The 22014-nt window shown below is 45.3% G+C and overlaps 1 protein-coding gene across 11 annotated transcripts in view; it reads left to right on the plus strand.

Moving 5' to 3' along the window:
• The window catches only part of KSR1 (kinase suppressor of ras 1), a 94156-nt gene that overhangs the window by 66878 nt on the left and 5264 nt on the right, over positions 1 to 22014 (plus strand). For 5 of the 11 annotated variants that reach the window (XM_025210581.1, XM_006016088.2, XM_025210587.1 and 2 more), the window contains 15 exons: positions 306 to 310; positions 1830 to 1890; positions 2487 to 2570; positions 3198 to 3262; positions 3394 to 3500; positions 3864 to 4032; positions 5604 to 5645; positions 7111 to 7165; positions 9269 to 9317; positions 10463 to 10842; positions 12462 to 12558; positions 14311 to 14444; positions 15172 to 15309; positions 15683 to 15818; positions 16483 to 16616. In XM_025210581.1, coding sequence (XP_025066366.1) covers positions 306 to 310; positions 1830 to 1890; positions 2487 to 2570; positions 3198 to 3262; positions 3394 to 3500; positions 3864 to 4032; positions 5604 to 5645; positions 7111 to 7165; positions 9269 to 9317; positions 10463 to 10842; positions 12462 to 12558; positions 14311 to 14444; positions 15172 to 15309; positions 15683 to 15818; positions 16483 to 16616 — 1656 coding nt within the window. Of the gene's footprint in view, positions 1 to 305; positions 311 to 1829; positions 1891 to 2486; positions 2571 to 3197; positions 3263 to 3393; positions 3501 to 3863; positions 4033 to 5603; positions 5646 to 7110; positions 7166 to 9268; positions 9318 to 10462; positions 10843 to 12461; positions 12559 to 14310; positions 14445 to 15171; positions 15310 to 15682; positions 15819 to 16482; positions 16621 to 17381; positions 21669 to 22014 lie in introns of those variants that run through there. The other 6 variants (XM_025210609.1, XM_025210627.1, XR_003095359.1 and 3 more) reach the window with 5 other exon arrangements.

Genomic DNA, 22014 nt, shown 5'->3' on the forward strand with positions numbered 1-22014 from the left:
GTTTTCAGAGGCAGTTGGACACCATAATTATTTGGGTGCCCTGCCCTCATGCCCCTTAGAAAATCCCAGCCTTCTTGACCAAACCTACTTGTCGAAGGAAGCTCTGGGGAATGTTGTCACTTTTGCACAGGACTGACTGATGGCAGGTGAAGAGATGCTTCAAAAGCAGAGGTTGAATTTGAAACCTTGACCTGAAAGGTTGCAATCCAGTGTGTGCTCCAGGGAGAAGTCTGTATCTCCCTTTACCTGATTTATTCACGTCCAAAAATGTTCATTTGTTTATTTGTTTTCTCTTCCCCTTCTAGGTTCGGTAAGAGACTTTGGGGCCATCTTCAGTTCACTGTCCGCGGGGGGGGAATTGTGTGCCTGTACCCTGCAGTATGTTCCTCTTTGCTACCTTTGCAAGTCTTCACTGTGGATGCATTCACCCCGGTATAGTTGCATCAAGCTGCAGGTTCAGTCCTCTTTTTGTCCACACTAGCTCTTCAGAAGATTAATCCAAAGAAACCTTGAGATTTTACGGATTGGACCGAAGTTGAAGCTGACTTGTGGTTTTTTTTTCTTAACTACCAGACCCCTTTGTATCAATGTGTGGTAGTTAAATCTTTAACTTCATTTGTGGGCACCATTGCCTAGTTCTACATTTAAAGAAATAGAGCCATTACGTAGTCCTAGAAAGCTTTTTTTGTTTTTTGTTTTTTTTTTTAAAAAGGTTTCTTATTCAAGCATAATGAGTAACACTGAAAAATGTGGGTGCCTTAAATGTTCAGTGATGCTGTCAGGAAAAGGGATCTGGTGCCATCTAGGGACAGAATGAGAGATTGCAAGGCTGGATTTTCCAGGGTCTTTGGATGCTAATGGAAACTTCATTTTTGCATGACCACATATCGCATTAAGAAAGTAAGGCAGGTTTTTAGGCAGACAAGCTTCTCTGGCTGAATCTGATATCTTTTATTAGACCAACTTAAATAGCTGGAAAAAAAATTTAGCAAGCTTTCGGGTTTAAAAACCCTCTGTCAGGCTGAGGAAGCATTTCAATTCTCATGTCAAGCCAAGTGGTTGGAGGCGGTGTGGCTTAAGGACTCGTGGGCCTGGACTGGGATTTAAGCCACCTAGATCCCACGTCTTCCACTAACCTGCTGGGCGATCATGGTCTAGTCACGCCTTCATTCCCTGCCTCAGTTTCCCCAAATATAAAACACAGACATTTCCTTCCTTAGCAAAAGCAGTTTAAGACCTCCTGCTGAGAAGCATTACTAAGAAAACAACTCTTGTTTCATAGTTGTAAGACAGGATGTGATGCAACAGCTTTCTAATTAAATCTGTCCCCTTGTTGGACATTTGAAGAGAAAAAAAAAAAAAAAAAAGAGGATGCTGCAATTTTTTATGCCCCCCTGCTCATCTATTAATGACTCCCTTGCTAATGTTACAAGGTATGTATAGTGCTTTCCTCCTGTTAAGTGAATTGCCCTGTGAGAGCAAGTATTTCTGAGTAGGAGTACAGTTTGCACAAATTAATCTTGGTGTTGAAGAGGACCCTGGTCCATTAGGTGAAGGCCGCGAGGGGTGGGTCAAATCAGTGGGCACTGGGTGCCTCCCTCCCCTTCCCCCTGAGGTGCTTCTGCATATCCCAGTCTAAACTAGGAACAAAGATAAACTCATGTTAGACTGCACTGATTTTAGAAGCATATATCCATATATTCACGCTCTATTTATAGGCTATATTGCTTTTTATCTTAGAAATATAATTTATAGAGCTATCTCAAACCATGGGTACTCTTTTTGAGGCAAGTACTCTTTCTGAATTGCATTATGTGCTCCCTCAACAGATATTCCTCATATATCCCCTCAGATGGTACGAAGAGACATTGGCTTATCTGTCACGCACAGGTAAATGGCAAAAACCGTTTGAGCCGCAGGGGAAACCAGCTGGGTGGTTCAGCATGGGGCAACATCCTATTTTATTGGAGTTTGTAGTGGTGACAAATGAAGCTATTTTAAGGTGGCTTAGGTGCCCCTCTTTGAAAGTTTAGCTTTAACTTGGCGTTTCCTGGATTGCTAGTGGTTGGTAACGCCAGTGTTTTGTGCTAGAGAGAGGTCTCTGCAATCTTAGTTTCCTCTTTGCAAAGCTGTGGGATCCTGCAGCGAGGAGAGGAACAAGGGGGTATTTGCGTGTTCAGTGGTTTTCCTGACAGACAAGCTCATCTCCAATTTTCTCCTGGACCTCTCGTGCAGAATTTGCCTCCTGTACAGAAGCTTTTTGTTCTACACAAGCGTCCCACGTCAGCTCCATGCTGTTGCTGGCTTTCTTCAGCTCCTTTTCATTGAGGGGGGGGGGAAAGAAAACAATAGTTCCAAGAGAACCCGTTTCCTTTTTCCTAGAGGGCACATTGTCTGACTGCGGCCAGTTTACAGTGCTAGTTTGGCTGACGCAATGGCTTTGTTTCGACTGTCCCAGTGTAATGCTTCCCTTCCCTTCTGCTTAGATTCTCTACAAAATCTTGGTTATCTCAGATCTGTCACGTGTGTCAGAAAAGCATGATGTTTGGAGTGAAGTGCAAGCACTGCAGGTGAGCCCCATGGTGGACCCGTGACTGAAGGGTCTTGCAGCATTATTCAGGATTATTTATATCCGTGATGAATGCTTGTTTGATTGCTATTCCTAGCTCTGAGGCATGATGTACACGTGACTTCATATCTCTAAGCTGTGGTTTTATTTCTTTAAGCAGTGATGCTGCTTTTGGGATCAGCAGTCCTACCCAGGCTGTAGAGACAAAGTACGAGGAAACATGATCCAGCAGCTTGGGGCATGCAGGACTGAGGTTTCGGTCCCTGCTCTGCCACACACTTGCTGTATGGACCTGGGCACATTAGACCAGGACTTGCTTAGGCCCGGACTTGTAATGGGAACAAGGTGTCTTACCTTTGAGGATCTTGCCTCTGCTCCCTACCTGTAAAATGGGGATAATAGCACTTCATGGGGTTTGTGCGGACCCCCTCACTGAAAAAGGAGGGTGCTTGGATGCTGTGATTTAATGGGGACCATATAAGTACTTCAGATAGCAGGACTCCATCAAACTGCAGGCACTCTTCCCAGCTTCCCTTTGCATTTGGCGTGAGGCCTACCTACAAGGGAGGCCTTGATTCTGTATTGCCTGATACAACTTGTCATTTAATCTCTCTCTCTCTGTTCACAGGTTAAAATGCCATAACAAATGTACTAAAGAGGCCCCAGCTTGTAGAATAATATCCTTCCTTCCCTGTAAGTTTTTTCTGTGGGTTCTAGCATTTTATATACAATTGTTTGTGATAATGCAATGAGAAGAAGTCTGAATAAAACCTTTTCCCCCATCTTGTCTTTTTCCTCCCTTGTTTTCCTGACTCTCCTTTCAGTAACAAAAATAAGGAGGACAGAGTCTGTACCTTCTGACATCAATAACCCGGTGGATAGACCGACAGAGCCGCAGTTTGGGACTCTCCCCAAAGCACTAACTAAGAAGGTACATGGGGAATGACACTTGGGTGGTCAGTGTCTGTGAGCAACTGAATTGTGAAATAGTGAGGGGCATTATTCCATATGTGTTGTGGCTTTGGCATCTCTGCTCAGATTCCTGGTTTTGACATGTGGCATGTTCCACTTGTAAAATGCACATTTTGCATGGCTTTAAGCTCCTCTGCTTGCCAAGGAAGACCAAATTGTAGATTTGGAAATGGGGAAAAAATAGTGTTGGCAGGCACGTTCCGTCAACTACTTGTTGAACAGAAAGCCAGGTTGCCAGCTACGTTTTTCACTGATGCTTTTTGCTGGGGAAATGAGGGTGACTCATCACCCAACTCATTCAGTGACTTCTGTTGCTTTGCAGGATCATCCCTCAGTAATAAACCATCTAGACTCCAGCAGCAACCCATCTTCTACAACCTCCTCCACGCCATCCTCTCCAGCGCCTTTCCAGTCTTCCAACCCTCCCAGCGCGACGCCTCCACCGAATCCCTCGCCTATGGGCCAGCGGGACGGCCGGTTTAACTTCCCAGGTAACTGCTGTTACAGCAGAACAGTGCGAAATCCCAGGCTGCTGCTCAGGCCCTTCCTCACCAGGATTTCCTGGGGACTGTCTGAATATGGTTTTTGTCCTTGGTTAAATATTATGAAGCTAAGTGGGAACTTATATCAGCCAAGAGGATCCAGGCTCATACCCTTCAGATGAGTCCGGTTTTGAAACGTCTTTGGGCTTTAACTAGTATTCTCCAACCAGACAGATTGAGGAACGTTTACAAGTCTCTTCTGATCTGATCTTTTCATTTCCTCCTCTTTTTTTTTTCCCAAGGGTGTACTAAAAATCATTGATAACTTCCTCTGGTTTCTCCTTTGTATTATAAAATGCATGCTGCTTGCTGTGTTTATCAGTGGCCTTATATCATGATCACGTTGATTTTACCAGAGCCAGAATGTGGAAAGGAAACCAAGAAAAAATCTGTTCCATATGCATCGCATAGGTCAATCTCTGCCTCTTTTAGTGAGCATTTTTGTAATGCTTCAGTCACAGGCGAGATGGGGAAATGTCTGCCCTGATAGTCTTACCAAATAAAGATGCAGTCCTGCCATTTTTATTGTTGTGAGTTATGTGAAGCCAGTGGGACTTCTTGTGTGAGCAAAGACTGCTGATAAGTGCTGAAGTTGAGCAAAGGAGGACAGTGTTTCTTTTAACTGTGTCACATGTCACACTTTCTACCAAGTCTTAACGTCATGTACTGTCAAAACAGTCATCGGGCCTTACCTTTAAGGTGAGGACTTCTGTGTCACGTTTGGGACTCTTCAGACTTGAGCAATGAGGTCCTCTCTCTATTGCAGGAGACTGTACCTCCAGTCTGGGGAGAGAGCAGTAGAAAGTGCCTTTGACTTTTATGTGTATAGTCCATGATCATAGCCACAATAAGGGGATAACTGAAAAGGAGCAGAAGGATTTGAGCTCCGAATGGATCTACAGAACCCATCTGGCAATTTCTTGGAGTAAACTTAGCAAGAAATTGAGATGGCCAGATCCACCCCTGGTGTACCCTAGCATTTGGAGACAGTTTGCCATGTTAGTCTGAAGGCAGTCAGAAAGCAGGGTAGATACGAATACCCTTCACAATGTGTCCTTGTGGATATGTCCATGGCTGGGGTTCCAGGGAGCCTTGGGGAAGGAGCTTCAGTTCCCTGCTCTTCAGCCCCACATCCCCGTCCCCCATATGGGGAGATCAACACTGACATCCTATGAAAAGAGCGGTGTTTTGAGCTGGTGCTAGCAATATTATGTATGCTGTCTTGCACCACCTGAGGTCCTAGCCACTGCGTGCCCATCTAGCCACTTTCCCTAAGTAACTCTGGCTTTGTCCTAATGATTGTTTTTCACCTGTCATACGCAGGCTTCCCAAAATGCATGTGCTGCTATCCACCCGCAGTGCAGGCTGGTAATCTACTAACCTGCTGCTCAAACAATGAGTTGGGACTAATACATTGAATGTGTGTGGGGCGTTTGCTCGTGCAGTCTTTTGACACTCTAACTTGTTTGTTTTTTTTCTGGTGATCTTTTTTGTTTTTTGCTGTCCTTTTTTGTTTAAAGCTGCCTACTACATTCACCACAGACAACAATTTATCTTCCCAGGTGAGTTCATTGCTTTAATTCTACTAACCAGCTGGTACCACTTCTACATGAACTTTAATTGTCTTAAGCCTTCTGCATGCTGTCTGTCCCACCATGGTGCTGCTGCATTTTCAAAGCCTAAATGCAAACAATCAAAGCTTTTTCTCATCTGAACTGAAATGGTAACGGTCCAAACCATCCTCGCCTGGTGCGAGAGATCCTTGTTCACATTTTAAAGTGAAATGGTCATGTCCAGCTGTGGAAACTTGAAGGGTTGTGTGTGCAGTGGTGGTGTCCCCTTCCAGTATGTTACTTCTGTTTTTTTGGATCTGCAAATGAGACTCTTAGTGGGACAAGTGAAAACAACTCCTTTTAAATGGATCTGGTTCCCAGGGTTTAAAGAAAGTTTAGCTTTTTTTGCTGCATTTTGGCTTTCATGTCAAAGTTGCGATGTTGAGTTGTTAGGTTTGTTCATCCAGGTGATGCAACAGTTGTGACTACTATCAACAGAGTCTCTCTAATGCATCATTTTGTTCCATTCAGTCCTTTTCATTTTTGTTTAAAAGGACTTCATTGGAAAACGTGCACAAAGAAGGGAGAAAGAAGAGTAACAGTGGTGAAGTGCTAGTATCTAATATCTAAGTGCTAGTACTTAGTGGAGTACTAGTACTGTATCGAATATCTAAGCACCAGAGTCCCCCTAGCCCTGAAATGGAAATCTGTTGATTTTTAAATGAGTTTTCCCTGCCCTCAATCTAATATTATACTTGATCAGATAGTTTCCCTCTTTCTTCTCACATCCATGGTACTTGGAGATCCTTGAACAAAAAACAACAGTGATTTTTGACTGAAGAGTAATAAACTGATCTAAATGGGTAGTTACAGACTCTTGTGTCTTCAACTGATCCCTGTGGCAGGCTTTTGAAACACAGCTCAGGCTTGGATTATCTAGGAAAGTTAGGCTTGAGTGGTGCCTTGAGGAAAACCTATTGAGAATCCGTGACCAACACTGGGTGGTGCTGCTGATCCACATGATTCAAGTGGTCAGTCATTTGCTCTCTATGAAATTACCAGTGTGATTAAGAAGCCATATAAAAATGTGCGCCTAAGTGTATATCCCTAATACGAAGTAACTGAAAAGTCCTGTTGTGACTCAGTTGAAATGGTGACTTCTTAAATCTAGTGTGTATGTAAGCATTTGCATTACTAGAGTAGAAATGAATGGATGACGAGATGATTGACTAGCAGAATACTACAGATAATTGAACAGGAAAATAATCTGACTTGATCAACGCAAACACCCATAAACTAGCACTGCATTTTCTCATCATGGTTTAAGGATTATGTTAAAATACCAGCATCGGTAGTGTAATGCATTTACTAGAAAAAGAAATAAATCTTGAGTAGTGTTGCAACTTTAGCATTTTCAGCTCTGGGCATCTGCACAAAGGATGTTTTACATTTGCAAATTTTTCTGCTTTCTTAGAAATTCCCCCCACAGCACAAGGAATGCAGCCACCACAAACAGCTGAAAACACTAAGTAAGTATTGTCTTCTGTCCTTGTGTTTGCATATCTACTTCAGAGTTAAAATCTGTTTTTTCTAGAGTGCTTTGAGTTCTGCTACAGGGGTGTAGGTTGTAGCCATGTTGGTCTAAGGACATAGGCAAACAAGTTTCCTTGGGTGAATTTGATATCTTTTATTAGACCAACCCAAATAGTTGGAGAATAGTTATTAAGCAAGCTTTCGAGTTCAAAAACCCTTCGTCAGGCTAAGGAAGTTTCAGCAGTTGGTGTGTGCTCTTCAGGAATATTATACTTGATCAGATAGTTTGCTTAATAACTATTCTCCAACTATTTGGGTTGGTCTAATAAAAGATATCAAATTCACCCAAGTAACCTTGTCGCCTTGAGTTCTGCTACTAACTTTGTGCTCTGACAGTACAACTCTGGGGGATGCACATAACATCTGCTGACCACTTTAGTAGGTATCTTAAGCTTCGTAGTACCTCTGGGAAAAAATTGATTAATATCTCTCTTATTAAGAGTTAAAGTTTCCATTAATAGCAATATACCATTATTATTGCCGGTTAAAAATGGGTTCAGTTCCCTTTGAAAACATTAACCCAGAAAATCATTTTATCTACACTTTCCTCAGAAAGATATTGGATTTTCTTGAAGAAATCCAAAAGCTGGGGGGGAAAAAAATCAGTTTTTGAACATATACTTTAGTTTCCTGGAAAAGGTTTTCAATACGTTGGTAGTTTGTACAGAAAGCTTTACTTTCCATGAAAAATTGTTTTGGCAAAAACTCAGTTTTCCATCAGAACTGTTTTAATGGAGATTTCGTTATTACATGCCCTGTCTGTTATGCCCAATTGTCTGACAATAATCTAACTGGATTTATAGGCCTCTGGGCTTCAGAAGACGACATCTGCCAAGATTAACTGGCACTTAATTTACTGTATTGTTCCCCCTTGTTTTTCTGTATATTGGCTCATGCAGGCACTGACAGTACCAGAGCACTGAAGGTCTCTGGCAGCCTAGAGTAATGCATATCAAGAGTAGAGCCATGGGAGGCTGTTCGAAGCTGCATTTGCTGGCATGTATATGGCTTCATAGGAGACGGCAAGATGAGGTTTCCTGCTCTGCTAGAATTTTGATCGCTCTATGCGGTCTTTGAAATATGACCTGCACAGGCTGATCTTACTTTTTTTACTGGAAGGACCTAACGTTTTTATCTTGGCAAGTAGAAGAGGCTTCTCGTCTGTAAAGCAGGGTTGTAGAGCAGAGCATTGTTGTAGATTCAGCCCAGCACTTGTACCAGTGAAACAAGACTACTTGTGCACTAAGACAACTGCACCAGCTGAGTATCTTGTCTTGCCCATTTTGTAACTTAGGCGCCTGGATAAACTTGCCAACAATTTATATACGTGATTCTCAGTAAGTCCTGTGGCTTGGTTGGGTTTTTTGGGGTTTTTTTTAGAGCCTTCTATGCCTCTAACATCTAGTTGTGCTAATGCTGCTGGTCTCTCATTACTTTCTTGCTACCCGGGGAGGGGTGGGGGTGGGATTGGGACAGTCCAATGAAATGGAAGCTGTAAGATCTTCCAGTTGACAGACGGTGATCTCTCCAGCTCTGAGCAGCCATTCTTTGCAAACTACATAGTATAGAGACCACAGCTGTAGTGGGGCAGACTGGTGTTGGGAAGTCGGTAGCATCCTTGTCAGTATTCCACGCTGCACTGTCATTGTAGGTGCATCTACACTAAAAAGATCAGTGCTCTTCTTTCAGCAGCAGCCAGCCATAGTATATCTTGCTGCTAAACTGTTAGCTTTCATCATGTCATGAAAAACCATTCAGAGCCTTACTGTTGCTGGTTATGGCTGCAATATCAAGCACTCTACTTTCTAGTGTAGGCAAGGCCTTGGTAATGTTTCATTTGCAAATCTGAAATAGTCTTAAAAAGCTCCTTTGGCTAACTGGGGAACAAAGTCTGCCTCTGGGGTGGGTTGCTACTGGAGATGTGTTGTGTAGTTATTCTCTATTCCATATGTGGCTCTAAATGCATGCAGCATTGCAGCTTTCTAGCTTGAGTCAATGCAGTGTCCTAGTTTTAGTGTAAACCTGTCTTTTTTTGATAGTGCTGATGAACAGCCGGAACCAGATGGAGTTGAAGACCATGATGCAGAGGTAGGCTTACAAAGGCAGAAATGTCTCTATTTTTCCCCACCCCTCTCATAGTCACAAATGCCTCGTGGGGGGTTAAATAGCAGTGATCTTGCCTGGAAGATATGGCCATTGGAGAGCAATGCAGTCTAATAAAATTGAGGTCTGTACCAGGAACGATCTCTAGTAACTCGCTGCTTGTGCTGGAACTGTGCAGCTACTCGAGTAGTTTTACTTGGCAGCACCTCATTTCCCCGTCTTCTAGCTACGCTCTTTCTAACTGGGCAAAAGAGCTCATTTCTAAATGTACAGGCAGGACCCTTTGTTAGCAGTTCCTCCGCTGGAAGTTTCAGGTAAAGATCTCAAGGTGCAGTGATGGAGCTAGTTAAGCACATGCCTCTACCACATATGTAGGTGTAAGATCCTGGACTTGCCATAAACCATCAGATCAGCTCACTGAGATTCCTGCACAGCAGCACCCTCAAGCACGTGCTTAACCTGAAGTGCATGAGCAGTGCTGTAGTATTCACCAGTCCAGTACAGTTTGAGTGCTTCAAGTCAGACTTCCTGAAGTGCTCTGCTGTTTGAAAACCCAAGCAGGCTGCTGTATGGGTAGGTGAATACAGGTTTTAATTCAAAGACTGCTGTCTTCAACGGGGGCTCTTCAGTTGCTTTCCCTGTGGGCTTGGGGTCTGGCCCGACATCAGAACCTCATTCCAGGCTCCAGTAGGATGTTGTCATGAACTATATGAAGATTTGGGCTGCCTTCTTTTAAGAACATTACTTTTTTTTTTGCTGCGACTTAGAACATCTCAGGATCTGGTCCTGAGCCATGTGTATATATGTGGTGTTAGATTCAGTGGCTCAGCGCTGCCTGTGGTTGAACCCTCTGGCTCCAACCAGAAGGGGTGAAATATCTTGAGGCAGGCTGTTCTTCCAGCCTTCCCAGCTGGACTCCATAGATGATGAAGCCTGGATAAGGAGTGAAGTTTTTGGGTACTTAGCCAAGTCCAGTCAGTACACACGACCTTTAGAGCATCTCCCATCATTAATCTTTACTGGGGTTTGTTGGCTTGAGGGAAGCAATTCCATGGGCCTGAGAAGTCCATTTAATGAGCAGCTGGTACTTTAGTTCAACAATTATTTTTCCCCTTCCTCCCTGAAAACAGATAGAAGAACAAGAGTTGAATAAATCTGAACCCGAAGATGATGATGATGAGATAGATGACTTGCCGAGCAGGCGGCCGCACTGGAAAGGGATGATCTCTCGCAAGGCCAGCCAAACTAGCGTCTACCTGCAGGAGTGGGACATTCCCTTTGAGCAGATTGAGCTGGGGGACCCCATCGGGCAAGGGCGCTGGGGGCAGGTTTACAGGGGCAAGTGGCACGGAGAGGTGGCAATCAGGCTCCTGGAGACGGATGGAAACAATCAGGACCATCTCAAGCTCTTCAAGAAGGAGGTGATGAACTACAGGCAGACCCGGCATGAGAACGTGGTGCTCTTCATGGGAGCTTGCATGCATCCCCCTCATTTAGCAATCATCACCAGGTAAGGACAGCAGTTTCAGCTTCTGCTGCTGTCATGTTCAGATCTCTGGCCTGATAGCAATGGAGACAAGTTGGCTGTCTGCACAGCAGGGCCACCTTCTCTCCTTCCCTTTTGCTTTCAGCGGGCTCTTGTGCAGGGCAGTTTTTTGTCTTGCGGCAGGGGGCGAGGGAATGCATAACTACCCAAATTCCAAAGAAACTGCAATTACGTGGCTGGGAATATGCCATTGAGGCAGGTGACGTGAGAGGGGACTCGGTCCACAATATCTGCCTCCTTTAGGAGATCCAATTCTAACTATTTTAATGCTGTCTTTCGAAATTTTGACCGAGTGGTTATTTCAGCACCCTTTCCAGCGCACGTCTCCCTCCCTTCTGGTGGGTTGAGATTTACTGTTTCAATCAGAGTAGTTACAAGAAAACATCATTAAGAGTTGGCAGTGTTTTCCTGGCCTCTTTCCATTCCTCATAATTTCTACTCCATTTGCAGTTTGCTGGCCTTGGGACTCGATCATGATAGTACTTCCCAGGGGTGCTTTCTGTGCCAGTACCGCATATAGCTGTTAGACCAAGATTACTGGTAAAAACCCAGTCTGCTGCTTTTTCAGCAGCATCAGGATCAACCCTTCAGTGCTTCCCTTTGGTTTGATTGCTCAGGTAGAAGAAAAACTGATACACGGAGCAGTAACTTACTATAGTGGTAGCCCTAAGAGCATTAAATTAGGAAGAAAATGCAGTGCAGCCTAGAGAGAACCATTATTTTGTCCGTTTCTATTGAGAAAACAAGGCTGCCTATACACGTGCTCATTGCCGTTCTAATTAGAACAGGTCAGAGCCGACTCAATTAATCTGCTTTCCAATTAGAATGCTGTAGCAACATGTGCATTAAGCCCCCGTGCATTTTAAAATATGGCCACAAGACACTTTATCTAAACCTCATTCAACGAGGTTTAGTTAAAGTGTCCTGCAGCCATTTTTAAACACGCAGGGGCTTAATGCTTGTGACGATGAGGTGCTTTAATTAGCGGCTGCGCTGCCCAGGAACTGCTCTAATTAAATGCTACCCTCCCCCCCAGCATGTGTTAAGTAGCCGAAGTGTTTAATTTTCATTTTCCTGATGAGAGGAGCAGATGCTTGAAAAAGGAGAACTGTGTTAAGTGGTAGTTGCAGAATATCAGATGAGCTACGGGTTTTGCTTTTTTCTGTTTCTTTTCCAAACAGGATTTGAAGAAATGCCAAAATGAAGCAAGAAATGGAAAAAGTTACTCGTGCCCCCCCCCCCATTTCAGCTATTAGTGTATAATGCATGTATAGTTGTTTAGATGCTCAGAGTCCCAATGTCAACACATGTTGGAAACTGGACTTAACAATTGCTGGAGCAGTGTAAATGAGAATTTGGCTTAGTAAGCTTTAGCGTAAGCGTAAATATTATACTTCTAGACCCCTTAACATGTGCAGAATAGCTTAAGAGGGCTTTAGTGTACCACAAGCTTTCCAGAAACTGTTTCTCATATCCTGGGAGTGAACAGGAATCCTGGTGCCATTAGGGACGGGACTGACAACACTCCTAGGTTTTCCTCTCACAAGGATTGTCTCTTTCTTTCTTTTTCCCCTCTCCCTTAGCTTTTGCAAAGGAAGGACACTTCACTCGTTTGTAAGGGATCCCAAGATATCCCTGGATATTAATAAAACCCGGCAGATCGCACAGGAGATCATAAAGGTAAGCGTGTTCTCCAGGCAAATGCAAGCAACATCTTTCATATGAGAAGCTTTTTATTAATTGCATCATTAAGAGCAAACTAAATTGGAGGAAATCTTACAAGGAGATGGAATTTTACTGCCTGAACTGCAGGCCTGGCTTATCTGAAGTCACTGGTGTCGCAATCCCTTTGAGCAAAGATGTGACAGTCCATTTATTCTAGGCCTTCTCTACTTTTAGGATTCAGCCTTAATTGACCAACCACAAGAATAGTTACCCTACAAGAAGCAATGCAAGCTGCTGTTTTGAGGGGAGCAGGTCCTCAGTGGTGCAGGTTATCACAGCTCCACTGAAGGCAGATGTTAAGGGGGCTGGGATGACACTACTAACTAGGAATCTACCCCACAGATCTCTTATCCCGGTACCCTAAACATCTGTAATAGGGTGGTTATGCCAGTGCTTGCAGATGGGTAATATCCCTGAGCAGATGAGACTTATGGTAAGAACCCTGCTACCATAAGAGAAAGAAGCCTAATGTCACAATGCTCCCTCATTTGCTTCTGCAAGTGCTTGCCTGTTATCAGAGGACAATCCTGCTCTGGATTTACTCCAATTACAGGCTTTTATTTTGAGAGCAGTGCTGCCAGGCATGCCAGCCCTTTCCCTACCTTTTCCCTACTGTTTGGAAGGCAAAAGAAAGGAGCCAGTGTTATGTTTCCTGTCTTATCTGGGCTTCACCTCACTGATGAAAACTGAACTAATCTCAATCCCTGATATGCATGAGTTAATATTTGCAAGCTAGGCCCTCTGCCTGGGCTCTGTTTGGCTCCCTTGGTGTAGTCTTTTCCTTGGGATTGTGCACAAACTTCCTGGTTGCTTTAGTTCACACATGGAGTTGTCATTTAGGCAGAAAATGGGTCTTTTGGGCAGGAAGAACTCTTTCCGCTGAGCAGGAAGCTTGCGCTGTAAGTGCATTTGGATTCCTCTTGGATCAGAGGCAGCCCCACTCCTGAAGAGGTCTCGAGGCTCAGAGCTGGGACTTGGGCAGGCTGCTGTTCTCTTCTTCACTGTCGGACTTGAAAGTGACTTTGAGGTGGTCATTCATTAACTTGCTCATTGTGATTGCGAATGCGGACATCCAGCCCTGCTTATAGAATGACTGGGCCACGTGCCGAGGGTGCTGAACTTGGCTGCATTCGGCACTACTCAGTGTGTGCTGGTGCTTGATCAGTGCTGTCTTAGGCCTTTCCCTTTGCTCATTTCTCCATCCCTTTCTTGCATCTTCCACTGTGCAAATCTCTTCCACACCTGCTTCCCCATCCTAGCTGCTGCAACAGTCGGCAGCGAAGCAATAGCCACTGCTTATTTGATCACCTCTGTGAGGAGTGAAGAATGGGAGTTCTCACCTGTGAGCTGTTTCAGGCCTTCTGTCTGCAGACTTGGGGTTTGCCATCATTCTGGCTCTGCTCTGAAGTCTCCTTCTTGCACCAATTTTGGCAGATGCATGAAGTAGGCTGGATTGCAGCCCATACTAAATGCTGTTGAAGCCAAAGAGGAAAGTACTACTCTTCTTCCTGAAGCATTTGGTTTGTTGGCTTTGCTGCCAGTGTCAGCCTGCCTCTAGGAAAGCAGCTCGCCTGGCAACTCTTCTCTAACACAAGCTGGATAACAGTGATGCCTTAAAGGCAAATACATTTAAGATGCTGAAGTACAACAGGGCAGCGTGCAAAAAGAGGCCACCTTAGGTGATGATTACCTTTAACTATTTTATAGGGCATGGGCTATCTTCATGCAAAGGGGATTGTGCACAAAGATCTGAAGTCCAAGAATATTTTCTATGAAAATGGAAAAGTTGTGATCACAGATTTTGGCCTGTTTGGGATTTCAGGTGTGGTCCAGGAAGGAAGGTAAGTTAATAAACTGTTCAGTCCATTTTCCAGTGAGATGCAGTGAACAGCTGGATAGGGAGCACATTCCATTTTCAGTTGGTATCAATGGAGAGTAACTATTGGCTTCAGGCACAGGGGACTGAGAATTAAGCTGAGGCCTTATACCTAATGGCATAACAAAAAAACAGTGCCATGGGGATGCATTCTAGCAATGTAGTCATTTTAACAACAGATGGAAATGCTCTTCAACCCCATTGCGCAAAGACTTCCATGAACGTGCAGACTTTGCTTAAGGGCTGCAGGCCAATCCTGCTTCTGCTCCCTAGCACTGAGAGATGTTGTGGAGGAGGAATCGAGGACATGGACAGAATTCACTGCACTACATCTTTTCCTTGCTTCTTTGGGTCTGTCAGGCCGCCTGGCTTATGCTGTATAAAATGGGCCTGACGCAGGGTGGAATAGGGGCTGAGCAGGTCCTTGCATCGCCTCAGAGAACAGAAAGCAAAGAGGGCTTTCCAGAGACTGGAAAGGAGCAACTGAGTTAGGCCCAATATGGAGATTTGGGAGAATCCTTAAAGTTATTTAACCATGCAAGGACATTTTAAACCATTAAAAAACAAATGCACAAAAAAAAGAAAAAACTGTGATCGGCTTTTTCCAAGTTGCTGTAGGCTCTGTTCAGTCGAATGCACTGTGTTCAGCTGCAGCACAAGAGCAGTTAACTAATCTTGCTTTCTCTCCTTAGATTCAGACGAGAGAATGAACTGAAGCTGCCCCATGACTGGTTGTGCTATCTGGCCCCTGAGATAGTTCGCGAGATGGCTCCTGGGAAGGACGAAGACAAGTTGCCCTTCTCCAAAGCTGCGGATGTCTATGCTTTTGGGTAAGAGCTACATCTTAGGAGTGGTAACCTGCTAGATTATCCAAGGTCTCCAAGAAAAGAATAGTTGGTCTGACAGGTGTTGGGATGGGACTGGTAGCCCAGGAAGATGAATAGCTATGGGCTTTCCATCCGTGCTGCAGGACCCTTTGTTACAGAGCATACAGGCGCAAGGTAGCTGCCAGAAGAGAAGGGGTGGCCTTGGAGTCGAGGCCAGCATGGGGACGTGAGAGATCTGTGTGTCTCATCCTGTATGGTTGAGGAAATCCAAGGCACAGGCCAGCAGGGGATCTGCCCACCTGTAGAAGTGAGGATGACCGTGCTTAGCTTCCTCCCAAGAGTGGGGTGAGGCTGAACATCTTCATTGACTTTGCAGGACTGTGTGGTACGAGCTCCAGGCCCGAGACTGGCCATTCGAGAGCCAGCCTGCCGAGGCCCTCATCTGGCAAATCGGGAGTGGCGAAGGCGTGAAGCAAGTCCTGGCTACAATTAGTCTGGGCAAAGAAGTCAGCGTAAGTGAAGTCTGCAGTGATCTCTGGCCCACTGCTGCGCAGAGTCGACCACCAGTCTGGCGCAGGGAAGGACGCTTAACACTTCAGCTAAATGCACTTTTTTTTTAGCGAGGGAGCAGGGAATGGGAGAAGGATGGTCCCAATTCAGCCCTTGGTCACCAGCCCTTCAGGACAGAGTCCATTAGCCAGACACCAGTTATCTGAACCAGTTGTTTCAGTGCAGTCTTTGCCTCCAAGCTGCATGGAGCAGTGGTGGGGGGACCTGCAGGGGACTTGGTACCCCATCCACCTGTTGGGAAAGCATTTCACGCTAGCCTCCAGAGGTCCACAGGCAGAACTTGGCTTGGGATCTGTGCAGGACGTGGTGGGGGAGAGAGAGGCATGGGACACAAGGGGGGCACTTGCACCTACTGTGCAGGCACCCACTCTTGGTTAAAAGCAAGGCTCTGAGGTACAAAAGCCGATGGCAGTCAGGAGAGGGTACCCTGGAGTTTGGGCACCCTGCTTGCAAGAATGGGGCTTTCCAAAGCTGCCGAACACCTGCTAAGCGTGGCACGTGTGAAGTGTCTCAAGCTGGTCACCTAAACAATGGAAACCCTCAGAGCTGCAGGTCAGGCAGTCTGTTGCAATTGCAGAGAATGACACCTGGACATGTCCTCCCTAGGAAATCCTCTCGGCGTGCTGGGCTTTTGACTTGGGCGAGAGACCCAGCTTTACTCTCCTCATGGATATGCTTGAAAAACTGCCAAAACTGAACAGGCGGCTGTCACATCCGGGACACTTCTGGAAATCAGCAGAGTGAGTATCCACCGTTGCTTGGGGCGCCTGTCCCCCTTTCAGTCACTCAGGGAGAGCGATTAGAAGAGGTAATGCATCCTGGGGAAAATGTCAGGACTACTTTGAGTTAAAAAGAGTTGCTTCATCTTGATATGAAATAGAGCACAGGTGTTACGTAAGTGTTGACAGTAGGGGGGCACAACTCTGCACCACCCTTCCTGCTGCTGCCCAGTGCTGGCTCCAGCTGGGCTGCAGCCCTGTGCCCCACTGATGCAGAAATCTGGAGGGGCATGTCGCCTATGCTTTGGAGAGGGAAATTTGAGCTCTAGGCCCAAACCTGCTCATTCCCACAACTGGAGTTTCAGCTCTGGCTGTAGTAGAAGTGCATTAAAGCATCCATAATGATTTCCAGAATTAAAGAGCCACTCCTATTTCAAGAATGAGTATATACAGCGGGGGTTAAGCAGCTACTCAGGTGCCAGGGTCCTCTCAAACCAGAGCACACTTGCAGAATACTTCACTCATCTTCATGAGCTGAACCTCTAATTTTTTTTCTGTTTTCTCTCTTTTCCTCCCCAATGGTTCAATCATCCTCACCCATCTCTTAACTGTTCGCAACCCTCCTCTGGCACCTTGCCATAACTCCTTGAATGCTGCTGTTTGTGTTGCAATCGTGGCACTTCCTGATGTTTCTTTTCTTGAACGGGTCATCACTGTTCCATCTAACCTGACACTGAACGCTTCGGATCTTTTGCAATGCTCTGAAATGCGAATGCTTCCTCCAAGACCCTGGCATCACTACTATACAAAAGGACTCTACAATCAGAGATTGAACATTTACTGTCCCTTCATTGATAAATAGCGCTTGCCTTGTATTCTCCTTTTGCATCCATCTGCTCCATGCCTAAAGCACTCTGAACCTTTTCTCCCTGTCCCGTTTCAGTAACTGTTTTAAAGAAATCTGTGTTTGTTAGAGAATTGGCATGAAAAGTAGCACCAGTTAGTCACAATTCAGTGGCGTGGTACTAAAAAGGCAGAGTATCTGCTTGTACCTGAACACTCCAGAAGCAACAGTGGAGTGATTTCAAGAGCAAGCTTTAGCCCTAGTCCACCCGGCCGTTGGGTGAAATTAGGCTCTTTGTGTTTAATCACAACGTTGCAAATGTTGGGTCTTTTAGAATGGTTGAAGCTTACACTAAGGCTTGCTCACATCCTTGTGTGTTGTGCTGCTGCGTTTTTGTGCTTTGGTCAGCGTTGCTTTTTTTCTGATTCCAAAAAATGCTTAAACCCGCCTTTCATCTAGGGAGCAGGGCAAGCTTGTAAGCGACAGGCCAGTTCCTGTTTTCTGCATCCCAGTGAAGTTGGTGGGAATTCAGTTACAAGATTAGGCCTGTCCTTCCAATAGAGATGAATGGGCGCTTGGCAGATTGTATTCAAGGAGATCATACGAAACAGAAACAACCTTGCACTGGCCTTTAAAGCACATACTGGTCAATATGAATGGTACTATCTTTAAGCTGTAAAGCATAAAAATCAATAGCTTTTTCTCCTTTGGGATTTTGGCCAAGATATTTAAAGTTATCAGGGCACTCGAAGTTGTAGGAACATGCATGCTTTTGAAAATTGTCACAAGGGACCTACCTAACACTCATTTGGTTTCTAAGACGATCAACGTCCTCTAATAGGAAGCAGGAAGGGCGTAAACCCTTAACTAGAATTCTGTAATTCTGCAGCAGTTGTCTGCAATAGCAACCCTGCAGCCGGGAGATCCCTCCAGCCCCATGTTCCCCGAGCTGCCCCAGCCCTTTTTGAAGGGACTGTTTGGAGAAAGCTATGTAGACCCCAAGCCCTCTCTGACTGGGCAGAAGTGGTAACACCTAGTTCAGGATGCAGTTGCCCACAAATCATGGGGAGAGGGCTGTGTTCACCTCCTTACTCTACCTAACTCCTTGAATCACTTCAGAAGAACATTCAACAGCACCTAGCCTCTGCTTGATCCTAACCTGTCACCCAGAGGTAAAAGGCTTTACCTATCTGCTTACCATTCCCCCTCCCTTAATTTTGCATAAAGGATTTACTTGTATACTACGTTTGCAGCACCGGGTTTGCTGAGCTGCTTGTCTTGAGTTTGCTAGACTAGTGACCATCTGGGAAGCCTCCTCTCTTTGCTGTAGATAATTACAGCAAAAAAGAGCACAGTATTCAACCAGGCCTCAGTGCTTCTGTCTAGGGCCTTGTTTTTCCACACGGTAAAGGATGTGGGAGATCACTGCCACCTTGAATGGTCATGAACAATATGGCCCCTTTTCACTAAGCCAGCACTTTCTAGAAGCATCAAAGTGGTCATTTGTAGCTTCTCTGTAGGGAAGCTGACTCAAACAGCTCTTCCATAATAGCTGTACTGGACTGGCTTGGGCTATTCATGCAGGAAAATATGTTAAAACAACAAGCTCTCCCAACTGTAAAGCTGATCCAGTAAGACACATCTCCTCTTAGACCTTAACAACTTGCATATTCTCTGGATGGTTACAACCACAGTGACATATGGGGAAAGCCAGATGATTCTGGAATAGTTGCTATATTTCCAAAACAAGTTTATGACTCTGAAATAAAAGCACTTTTATTCTGTATTAGGGTCTGGATATGAAATTATTGGAGAATAGTTGTTTCCCCTGAGTAGACAAGCTCTTGGAGTAGTTTGTATAGCTCGTCCTAATGGGATGCCACCTTTCCCTTGTGTGCTTTCAAGCTGAAACACTTGAGTGTCAATAGTAACTGATGCTTGGATCTGAATTAACGCCCCGTGAAACCAACGGGAGCTCCTAGCTGTTGTTTCATGCACTCAGACTGAGACAGAACACTAAAATCTTGTTTAATTTTGGTATTAGCTTTACAGTGTATAATTCTTAAGGGCTTGCTTCTGGTGACTGCAAACTAACTCTTATTGTGTCTTTTCCTCCATATTTCTTTATAGGTTGTAGCTACTGATGCAATAACTGGGTCTGCCTTGCATGCTTCCATGTGTTGTATTCTAATCGGCAACTTGGACAATCACCTCTCACTTAAAGGCAAAACAAATCACACCAAATTTAACCTTGGGACATAACCAACACTCCATGAGTTCCTCTTTCCTGCCTTTCCTCTTGGTGTGGGCTGTTGGCTTGAATAACAACTCCTGTCTGCAAGAAAAAATTGCTATCTAACATGGCCATCTGTGTTCATTTCTGAAGCGTTTCAACAGGCTGTAACTTCTTCCTTGAAATGGTCTTGCAGTTACTGTCTAACTCCTACTACCTATGTACTAGCAGGCATAAGCAAGACAAACAGCACTCTGTGCTTGGACCGCCTTGTCATTTTGTTGTTGCTTGAATGGTTTCTGGTTGTGCACATCCTGTACGTGTCACCCAGCAAAGTGCCTGGACTCCAAACTTCTGTGGAGTCTTAGGTTGCCCCTCAAACAATTGTGGGTGTAGTGTTTTTTGTATTGGGTACATTTTCATGGGCCCAAAACAATCAGGAAACTAATTCACATAGCAAGTCAAGGGAGGTGCCAAGCTGTGCATCCAGAGCGGGGAAAAAATAAACCCAAGTTCCCAGAAGCAACTGGGACTAGAGCCAATTTGGACTGAAGTCAGTTCCAGTTTTGTCATCAACTGGAATGGAACCTGGATGAGACTGAGTCCCAGCTGCATGGAGAGGCCTGGAAGACCGTAGGACAGAAGGTAGCATGCAAGTTACCGGCTGCCCTGTTGGTGCTGAGAAGCAGTAGAGCCCTTGGCCAAGGAAGTCTAACCCTGGCACCTGGGTGCTTAGCCTCCATGTTCTCCCATCCTGTTCTCAATAACTCATGCATGGGTCAGAAGCAGGAAGGAGAGAGGAGACTCCCTTGTGGTCCTCACCAGCTCAGGAACGATCCAGCTCCTGAAGTTTTCTCAGTTGCTTTGTTAATTAGGGTCCCTGTTTAGTACTCTCTGGAAGTCCTACTGACTTCAGTGTAGGCATGTGCTTTGCAGAACCAGGGCTGGCACAAGTGGACTTTTATTTATTTTTAAATTAATGTTTTAACTTACTGATTAAGACTTTATTTGGGGGCAGAATGAAACAAGAGTCACTGCTAGATCAACGTGTGGTAGTTTTCAGTGAAAACGCACCAGAAGGCTTCCTTTTCCTTGAGGATGTTGTGTCACACTTCCAGGCAGCCAGGTGCCTATGTATAGTGCTGTGTGAAGGACTTTCCTTATACCATTTCACAGGTTCATGGTCTCTGCCTTTTATGTAAACTGAATGGGGGCATTTTGTAAATTTAAATCTCTTACAGTAATCCTAACTCACCCTTTCTGAAGGACAGGGTAAACAATCTGTGTGTGCTCGCTCCAGTCTGTAAGGTGAAGTGTGTGGGTGTGCTGTGTTGTGCATGGGTTATTTATTTTTTCAAACAAAGTCCCTACACCTTGCAGAGTTCTCCCTTTCCCTGACTTAAGCATTGTTTTCTACCTTTCTAAGATCAGGAAAATCAGTTGTTTTTCTCCCTCCCTGATCAATAGATTAGTTTAATTCCCTTATTCCATGGGGTTGGGAAAGAAAAGCCATGGCTTTTTGAGAGGGGTCAGATTTTGAAGGGCAGCAAAGCATCTACATATAAGGGCATGTCCAGACAAGTGTGGACATTTGTTTCCCTGGGGACAAGTAGCAGTGCCATACCTTGTGCCACAGCTGCTTGCTCCTGGGGAATACCTGTACCATGCATGCTCTGGTGCGCACCTGGATGGGGCAGCAGGGACCTGCAGCTGCAGCAAGAAGCCTGGCCAGCAGTTGGTGCGTGGCTTTGGCAAGCCATGCTCCGGTTTTGGGTGGTACACACTGCTGTCACGTGCACTGCCCCGTTTTTCAGCATGGGTGTGTTTGACCCCAGGACCTCCCTGAGTCAAACCTCCTCTCGCCCCCGTCAAGGATGATGGTGTCGCTGTGGACATAGTCTTTCTAGACTTTAAGAAGGCCTTTGACACTGTCTCTCACCCCATCCTCATCAATAAATTAAGCGACTGCGGCATTGATGCCTGCACAGTTGGATGAGTAAAAAATTGGTGGATGGGGGTGCACCCAGAGAGTAGTGGTGGACGGGTTGTACTCAACCTGGCGAGATGTGAGCAGTGGGGTCCCCCAGGGCTCGGTCCTCGGGCCCGCACTGTTTAACATCTTCATCAGCGACTTGGACGAGGCAGTGGAAAGTGCGCTGTCCAAGTTTGGTGATGACGCTAAGATGTGGGGCGAGGTGGACACACTTGAAGGGAGAGAGAGAGAGGCTGCAACTAGATTTAGACAGACTACAAAAGTGCACAGATGAGAATAGGATGGGGTTCAACGTAGACAAATGCCGGGTGCTGCACATTGGGAGAAGGAATCCACAGCATACATACAG

This window comes from Alligator sinensis, unplaced genomic scaffold (genome assembly GCF_000455745.1).
Source record: "Alligator sinensis unplaced genomic scaffold, ASM45574v1 scaffold118_1, whole genome shotgun sequence".
NCBI lineage: Eukaryota > Metazoa > Chordata > Crocodylia > Alligatoridae > Alligator > Alligator sinensis.